Below are 9,256 nucleotides of genomic sequence, written 5' to 3'. Positions count from 1 at the left end.
GAAATACTTGAGCACCACCTTCTCCACCTCTTTATCCCCCTTCTGCCAGGTTCCCTTATCATCGTGCAGGCCTACAATTTGGTTTTTTTAAATTTTTTATCTACAATTGTTGGCATGACGATGGAAGAAGCCTGTATTTCAATCCCCTGCCTTAAGCCACGTGACCTTAGACCATTGTCTCCAATACACCTCTTCTTAGCCCAAGAACGAATCTAGCTGCTTCATGAGAGTTTGCTTCGAATCTGGTCAATAGTAAGAGGCCTACACCCAAAGGTATTCTTATGCCATTTTAGCAAAGCCACCCTAGTAAATTTAATTTTCTCCATAACTTGATACATAGGGTAACCTGCCACTTCAGTGCTCCCAGCTTGCCTTATAACATCCGCATAATCATTATGACCAATCTATATATCCTCAAAACGGAAGGAGGTCTGAGTGTGGGAATTACAATGCCCACCACCGAGGAAAATAAGGGCTAAAAGGACATGCTCAGACTTGCAGGGCTTAAGATGTATAACATAATGGTTGGGAAATAAATTACACCGCGCCACATTAGCTAAAACCCGATCAAGCCACTTCTTATTCCCCCCCATTTCTCGATGTAAACCGAGTAAAAGGTTCACCCCAGATCCTTAAGATCACAAGCATTCACCGCTTCCCTAAAGTTAAGTATCTAACCCACCGGCCGAGCCCACCACCTTCCTTCTCAGATACCAAGAAAAGCTCATTAAAATCCCCTTCCACAGCCCACAATAACTGATTATGCCTAGCGAAACTACGAAAGAGCCCCCAAGAGAGATGTATATCCCCCGTATTCAGATGCCCATAGAAACCAGTTAGCCGCCAGTGAAACGCTTCCCTAGTAGCTCCTACTTTAGCATCAATATGGTGAGGGGAAGAAGAGAGGATACGCAAATCGATATCATCCTTCCAGAACATACCAATCCACTCGACTGACCACATGAATTCACCTCGCCCATTTTACCAAAGTCCAGATTTCCTCTTATCAAATTCAACTTTGCCGTATCGTATTTTGTCTCACAAAGAAACAAAATGAGGGGATCTTGCTAACAAAGAATCATCCTCAATGCCTAAACTATCCAGAGGTTCCCAAGCCCCCAGTAGTTCCAAAATAGGGCTACCATTGATTTCAACGGGGCTGAGAGGCTTCAGCCACCGCCGATTCTGAAATCTGAGATGAAGAAATACCTTTCCCTGAACACCCATGACTATCTACTACATCCCGATCACCCCCACAGAGTCCCACTGAATCTTGTATAGAGGAACAAAGCCCCAACTTGCGTCTCTCATCCCTTCTTTCCCCTAAAGCATCGCACAAAACTGACGAGACAATTAAGCTAGCCAAAACGTAACAAGAATTTAGACGCAAAATGCATATGCATGAACAAACCTTTGAGGTGATGTGTGATAGCCTTGAACACTTATTTCGATCAGCGGAAGCCCATAATCAGAGTATAGCTTGAAACTGGATTAAACATGTGTGGAACAGTTACAATATTTACAAGGAAAGCCAAAACACTTAAGTCTAGACTTCAAAATATCTATTTACAATGGTGATAAAACATGAGAATTATTATTGGCACTCCAAAATTCTCATTCTACACTCCAAACTTTCTATATTTAAAAAGAAAAATACACATGTGAGGAGTGTAGAATGATAATGTTGGAGTGCCAATAACACTTTCGTAAAACATATATACAAGATCTTTGCCTTCTAAGTCCTGAATAATGAAGAATATTGTATAGCAAGTGCAACTGATTAATTTAAAAAGTCCATTTAGCCCATCACAATTTGTGGTGACCACCTTCCTAGCTACTCCCTCATGGTAATTGAAGGGCATATAACTTAACTAGTTAGCTTAGGTCATCAAATGGACCTAAGTATAATATGTGATACTATTCTTTGTGCAACTAATTAAAAAAAGTCAACCAAAATGCGAGATACGAAAAACTTATATGATATAACCTCATGATATTACGAATGTGTTTTAGACTAATAATATATAATAATTAACATACATATCTTTTTACATAATATTATGTTATTGGTTTAAGATATCATCCCAACACCTTGTTTCGAAGATCAAATCAATTATATAACAACAGCACACGCGTTATGAACTTACTTGCCAAACCATTTATATTGCTTGCGTCATAATATGCTTGTATCCTTTGGCTAGTGAAAATTTTTTGTTAACTTTTGGGATCCTCCAGGATAAATTCCTTAGGTGTCTCATGCATGCAGGAGAGGTTTCCAATAAAGTATGTGAAGGGAGGCCTATGCCCATCAAATGGTAGATTTTCTTTTTTTAACCTAACCTTGGTTAATCAACACACTTACCACGTTGAAGAAAGCCGCAAAACTTGATTATTAGAAAATGGAGAAAAAGAGGGGAATATGTGTGTGTGTACACACACACACTATCGTACTTCTTTTTCATTCGAAATTAGTTGAAGAAGTTAATCAATATGGGTGCTTAAAATATAAAATTTTGTTAAGTAGGTGAGTTTTATCTCTATATACATTATAGCGTTGTAATAGTTACATTAAAAATTAAAATTAAAAGTGAAGGAGAATCAAACACGGAACATTATATTAAAGATAATGCTTCTAAGTACTTGAGCTCCAAACCTCTTTACATGTCTAAAGAAAACTCTAACTTAATAGGCAAATAAACCTAAAATCTTAACCTTAAAAAAAAAAAACCTAAGACACAAAATACCAAAAATAACTTTTAAATAATAAGAAATCCAAAGACTAATTAATTAACTTATCAACAAACTAGGATTGACTAATGCACCATTTCTAACTAAACTCTTGATTTCAATGTACTTGGGTGAGAAGTTATCGTGTTACACCCGTACATTTTCATCAAATAATAGTTAAGGCTGGTGACCAGTACGTTAGAGAACAAACTTTTAGCCAATTGAGCTCGCATTAATATGCTAAGTTGTTAGCTACCAAGCCAGTGCCTCCATTACGATGTTAGCATGTTTTTTAGCCTATATATTTACAATGGAGATGAAACATATAGACAAGATCTTTGCCTTCTAGGCCCTGAATAATGAAGAATATTGTATAGCGAGTGCAACTGATTAATTTAAAAAGTCATTTTAGCCCATCACAATCTGCGGTGACCTCCTTCCTAGCTACTCCCTCATGGCAATTGAAGGGCATATAACTTAACTAGTTAGCCTAGGTCATCAAAATGGACCTACGTATAAAATGTGATACTATTCTTTGTGCAACTAATTAAGAAATTTAAGCAAAATGCAAGATACAAAGGACATATGTAATATAACCTCATGACGCTATTGTGTTATGGATCAATAATATATATAATGATTAACATACATATTCTTTCTACAGAATATTATGTTATTGATTTAAGATATCATCACAACACATTTTGTTTCGAAGATCAAATAAGTTATATGATAACACCACGCGCGTTATGAACTTGCCAAACCATTTATATTGCTTGCGTCATAATATGCTTGTATCTTTTGGCTTAGTGAAAATTTATTGTTTGCTTTTGGGATCCTCCTGGATAAATTCCTTAGTTGTCTCATGCATGCAGGAGAGGTTAAAGTATGTGAAAGGGAGCATATGCCCATCAAATGGTAGATTTGCTTTTCTTAACCTAACTTTAAGGTTAATCAACACTCTTGCCACGTTGATGAAAGCAGCAAAACTTGATTATTAGAAAATGGACAGAAGGGAAAAGAATATATATATTATCGTACATCTTTTTCATTCGAAATTAGTTGAAAAATTTAATCGATATGGGTACTTAAAATATATGATTTTGTCAAGTAGGTAAGTTTTACCTCTACATATGTTATAACGTTGCAATAATTACACCAAAAAATAAAATTGAAAAGTGAAGAAGAAGCAAACACAAAAATATTGTAATAAAGATGAGCTCCAAACCCCTTTACATGTAAATATGGTTGAAAATACAAAACATGATAATGGGTTTTTAGCGGTGGGTGTATCGGTGGGAGAATATTAGAGATTTGAGTGCATTAAGCTCTATTACTAATTAATTTACTAAACTCAATATTAATTTCAATAAAATTGAATATATATATATTAAACAAGGACGCTTATCTAGAATTAGAATCCATACATAAACAGCAGCAGTCATTCCATATTCCAGATTTAACATAACTCATAAACAATGTCATCCTATTTAGTTAACTATATCACAGAATCAGCTTTGCCAATAACTACTCCTCTAGACCCCACTAACTCTCCAATCACTTCATTCCTCCTTTTCATGGAAACTTGTTCACTCGCATACCCTCATACTAATACCGTTTATATATACACGTTTGTGTGTGTGTATCCCTCTTCCATAGAATATATAAACCCCTCCTTGCCCATAACAATTTGTACCATCACACACACATTGTTCCAGCTTCCAAGTGTGTACTTTTATTACCTCTCTCTCTCTCTCTCTCTCTCTCTCTCTCTGCTATCCTTTGATATCCACATTTCTTCTGAAATGGAAAGAAACCAATTGCGTAGGCCGGTTCGTCTCATGAGGCAGTCCCTCTTTGATCAGGTTTTTTCTTTTTTCATTTCTTCTCTTTACATACGTACCCTTTTCCTTTTATTTCATGTTTCCCTAAATTCCGCAGCTAAAATTTTCTCAAACTTGTAGTTTGCATTTACAAGTCCAAGCCATCATTTTTATCTATATTTTTATTTACAAATGTTTTATCATTTGAATTTTGGTTACAATACTTACATGTATTTAATACCATCATCAGCTCGACAATTAGATGATGATTGTAATAAATACATATATTCACATGAACTATATCTGACCAGTCAAATGATAATTGTATTGAATACATGTAAGTATTGTAGACCAATGGCATGATGTGTAGAAACTCGTCAAACAAAATAAAACTGGATACCAAATAGTCATTGAAATATATGTGAAGGAGTGGGAGGCATTGTTCGCCGTCCATGCAACACCATTATGTTTCCCGATCAACCCCTGAGCATGCATGCAAGTTTACATTTATGTAAAATTAAATTTTCTAAATCTTTGAGAATTTCTCTGGTGGCTAATTAATTTAGTCTTCGCGGTGTATATGTGTTATAGGGATTTCTGGACGAACAATTTGTTCAGCTGGAGGAGCTGCAAGATGATGCTAACCCTAATTTTGTGGAGGAAGTAGCTACATTGTACTACCGAGATTCATCTAGATCACTCCAAACCCTAGAGCAGGCACTGTGAGTCAAATTATAATTTTCAACTTTTTAAATTTTTGATGCACATATATACCACGCGAGGACCAATTAATTAGATAAACTGTATCCACATATAATGATGTCTTATATGTATGCAGACAGAAGGACCCTCGTGATTTTAATAAGTTGGACAACTATATGCAGCAGTTCAAGGGAAGTAGCTCAAGGTAATAAAATTTTCGATTTTATTAATTTTAAAATTTATTAGAAAGGAAAGGGATCTGCTAGTATGTTCTGTGTTGGCTTTTAAGATGACAATATTTAATCCCAAATTAATTAAACGATTTTGTTTTTACTGGTGCAGCATCGGAGCCAAAAAGGTGAAAGTTGAGTGCCAGCAGTTTAGGGAATTTTGTAATGCAGGAAACGCAGAAGGGTACATTAATCAATCCATATTTTCGAATTACAATATTATTTTATATATAACATTACAAATTATAAAGCGAATCTTATTCCCCAACCAATCAAATCAATTAAAAAAAGTAATTTTGCACGATCAATGAATGCAATTAATCAGATGCATGAGGACTTTCCAGCGACTGAAGCAAGAACATGCAACACTGAAAAAGAAGCTTGAGGCTTATTTTCAGGTGACTCGATCGGTCTCAAGTTTTGGACTATTATATTATATCATATCAGGGTTTTCAATTAGTTGTATCCCATAAAATAAAAGTGTATTAATCTCATTTTTTATATAAATTTTGGTGAATTCAGATGGCAAGGCAAGCTGGGCCAATCGAGACAGCAAGTCGACCCAAGTAATCAAGAAATTCATCAACAGCCAGAGTCTAGCTTGGATTAATGGAACATCTCTTATGGTTGCTTATGGAATAATATTCCAATTTCCATGTAAAATATTTTCAATGTCTCTTATTAAAAAAAAAAAAAAAAAAAGAAGAGTTTTCAATGTTTGTACTTTAATGAATGGAAAATTAAAAATGCTATGTTGTTATGTACGTTTACAATCAAGTGTAATTTTGACTCAGAAGCAAGCTAGGTGATGAGTTGACCTTGACTACAGCAGTGTGTATATTCTATTCACTCGTTCGATCTTCATTCTCGCAAATTAAATTAATTTATTATATTGATTTGTAAAAATAAAATTAAAAAAAAAATAAAAAGTGTAATTAATTTAAAGTTAGTACAAACAGAAATTAAAACCTTTCGCTTTTTGTCAATGAAGATAAAATAAGAAAACAAAATTATTTATCAGGAAATGGGTTTATTACGAATGAGAATGGGCTTCACCATCGAGTTGAATCAATTTCACGTTCTGCTTTGATTCTCAATTTTTCATGGCCCCTCCAAATTTTGGCATACATTAGTAGGAATAATTTAACAAAAAAATTTACATGCAGATGTAAATATAGGTATATCTACTATAACGGATGAGCTCGTTCTATAGACTCGAGTTCAAAGTTCCTCCTACAATTTCTATTAATTTAAAGCAGAATATATTGAATAAAAAACAAACAATTTTACTTTAAGGTGTTGGAGATTGGTACTAAGCGAAATATTTTGTATATAAAAACAAAGTCTGCTAGACTGGCTAGTCAAATTCACTAGTCGGCTAAGTACAGATTCGTTAGTCAACCAAACACAATTTTATCAATTCAACCTAGGTTACTAAGAGTTCTTCTAGTCAATAGTAGTCATGTTCATTACTTATTATTACGTTGTGTGAGCATGGTTGTAGGCACATATCAATTAGCAAGTCAAAGGATGCATGTATCATGTGCTAGTAAGTGAGATATGTGGCAAGCCTTTAGTAACACTAAAACCAAGAAGTTTTGACAGGAAAAACCCACCTATGGGTTAAAAAACTGGGGACACCAATAAGTTCAATCCACTAGTGCAAATGAGATTCATAAAAGGTAGCACATCAAGCTCTTTTCCTAGATCTAATATAATATGTAGAATTATCAGAGAAACGGGCCAACAACCCACTTCCAACAACACTGATATTGTCCCCAACTTAGTAATTATTACCTGCACAATCCGTTAGGTTGGGGTTTTGTCACAAAAGGTCCCGGTGTTAGTTAGAGTGTGGTTAGGATATTTAAACTATTACTTTTCTTTTTCTATGGCCGATGTGGGTTTCAACACGCCTCATCACGTGGGACCCAATTAGTGGTCACATTGTGAGATCTAGACATCGGCAACCACGTGGAGCCAAGGGGACTTACCCTACATGCAGGCCCACTGGACACCCACCATCATCGTGTGGGGCCAAGGGGACCCCCCTTCCAATCACGTGGCAATACATATGGCCTGCTCCCTGGCTCTGATACCATAAGAAAGTTGGGGTTACACCATACAACCAATTGGCAATATGGGGAGTAGCCTAAGACCATGTGAGCCCATAATAAGGCTTGTCCCTCACCGATGTGGGATCTTCCTCCCATTTCAACTCTCAACACGCCCCCACAAGTGTGGTCGATTTTCAAGCATACACGTGGACAACAAGCGGGTGACATGCGAGCACGTATGGCCCTTTGGCTTTGTCAAGAAGGAAATCTTCACTAATACGCTGAAACTAACGTCAATCTTTTTTAAAGATCAGCAAATCACAGTCCGTCAAAACTAACGCCTATTTTTTAATGCCTACCTGGAACTAGTGCCAATCTTTTCGAAAGCCCAACTAGAACAAACGTCTTTTTTTCGAAAGCCTGACGAACAAATCATAATCTTCGGGACTACCGTCTCTTTTCGAGAGCCCAATTGGAACTAACGTCTTTTTTCGAATGCCTGATAAATAATTCTCTTGATATGATAGAACTAACACCTATTTCCGAAAGTCTAGTTGGAACAAATGCTAATCTTTTTGAATGCCCATCTGAAACTAACGCCTCTTTTTCAAAAGCCCCAATCACCAAATCTTTTTCTTCAATCTTTTGTTTCATCCTTCTTTTTTCTTCCTCAAACTCATAATCAAACTAAATTAAAAATAAATAAAAATAAAACAAAACCCAAGAACCTTCATGATAGGAAATGTATCCTACCTTGACAAAAAAAAAAAAAAATCTTCTTCTTTTCTCCAAGGCAGCGGAACCACAACTTTTTTCTTTTGTCTTTTTTCCTTCATGGCAATAGAAACCATTCTCTTCTTCATTTAACAATAGTAAACAATCTTCACCCTCAGGCTCATAGCTTGTGGGTGCATGAAGAAAATTTTCTTCGTGCACCCATAGGGAGCGCTCATAGCAAAGTTCAACCAAGAATTGAACATTTGGCTCCACGTGGTTGCCGATGTGTGGATCTCCCACGCGTGATCCACTAATTAGATCCCACGTGAGGGGCATGTTGAATCCTACATCGACCATAGAAAAAGAAAAGTAATAGTTTAAATATCATAACATCACTCTAACTAACACTGACGCCTTTTGTGATAAAACCCCACACTTGATAGATTGTGCAGGTGGTAATTACCAAGTTAGGGAGAGTATTGGTGTTGTTGGAAGTAGGGTTAAGATATTTAAACTATTACTTTTCTTTTTCTATGGCCGATGTGGGATTCAACATAATCTACAAAGCAACTTTACCTTTATGCAACCTTACTTTGCACGAGATGGAGACATCTTCGGTCTTCACTAGGAAGTAGCTCCAACCTTGAGCTCTTCACCTTGTAGCACCGAGACCAATGCGTTCTTCAAGTGAGTGATGTAATGATGTAGATGATATAATGTGGATTCAAATGACAAGTCAGTTTCTCCAGTCAAATAGTTAAAGTAAGAAACTAACGTGAATCCAACAAGAAAACTAGGTCTAATTAATGATTTTAAACTTGGGACTTAGACTATGAGAACAATGCAAACCACGAAGACAATGCAACCCTATTTCTCAACGATTGTGTGTTTAATGCATAAAGAAATGTTTGGCAGGTAGGGTTTCATAAATGAAGAAGAATGGAAGCTTTAAAGCTTTAATGTACTCTCACACTCTCAAATTAAATCTAAACAGCCACCT

General features: G+C 35.9%; 1 protein-coding gene across 1 annotated transcript; it reads left to right on the top strand.

Annotated features, from left to right (window-relative positions):
* Positions 1 to 4,532: 4,532 nt before the first annotated feature.
* Positions 4,533 to 6,052, top strand: LOC137738856 (histidine-containing phosphotransfer protein 4). The gene is made up of 6 exons (XM_068478330.1): positions 4,533 to 4,592; positions 5,142 to 5,272; positions 5,389 to 5,457; positions 5,595 to 5,666; positions 5,808 to 5,880; positions 6,005 to 6,052. The coding sequence occupies exons 1-6, from the start codon at positions 4,533 to 4,535 to the stop codon at positions 6,050 to 6,052; spliced, it is 453 nt and encodes a 150-aa protein (XP_068334431.1).
* Positions 6,053 to 9,256: the final 3,204 nt, after the last annotated feature.

This window comes from Pyrus communis, chromosome 7 (assembly GCF_963583255.1).
Source record: "Pyrus communis chromosome 7, drPyrComm1.1, whole genome shotgun sequence".
NCBI classification, from domain to species: Eukaryota; Viridiplantae; Streptophyta; class Magnoliopsida; order Rosales; family Rosaceae; genus Pyrus; species Pyrus communis.
Note: the sequence above shows the minus strand (reverse complement) of the source record. Positions and strands in the feature narration are given on the sequence as shown.

Coding starts and splice junctions, on each gene's coding strand:
- LOC137738856 (XM_068478330.1), top strand. CDS start 4,533: ATGGAAAGAAACCAATTGCGTAGGCCGGTTCGTCTCATGAGGCAGTCC. Junction 4,593..5,141: donor GGCAGTCCCTCTTTGATCAG/GTTTTTTCTTTT, acceptor TATGTGTTATAG/GGATTTCTGGACGAACAATT. Junction 5,881..6,004: donor AGCTTGAGGCTTATTTTCAG/GTGACTCGATCG, acceptor TGGTGAATTCAG/ATGGCAAGGCAAGCTGGGCC.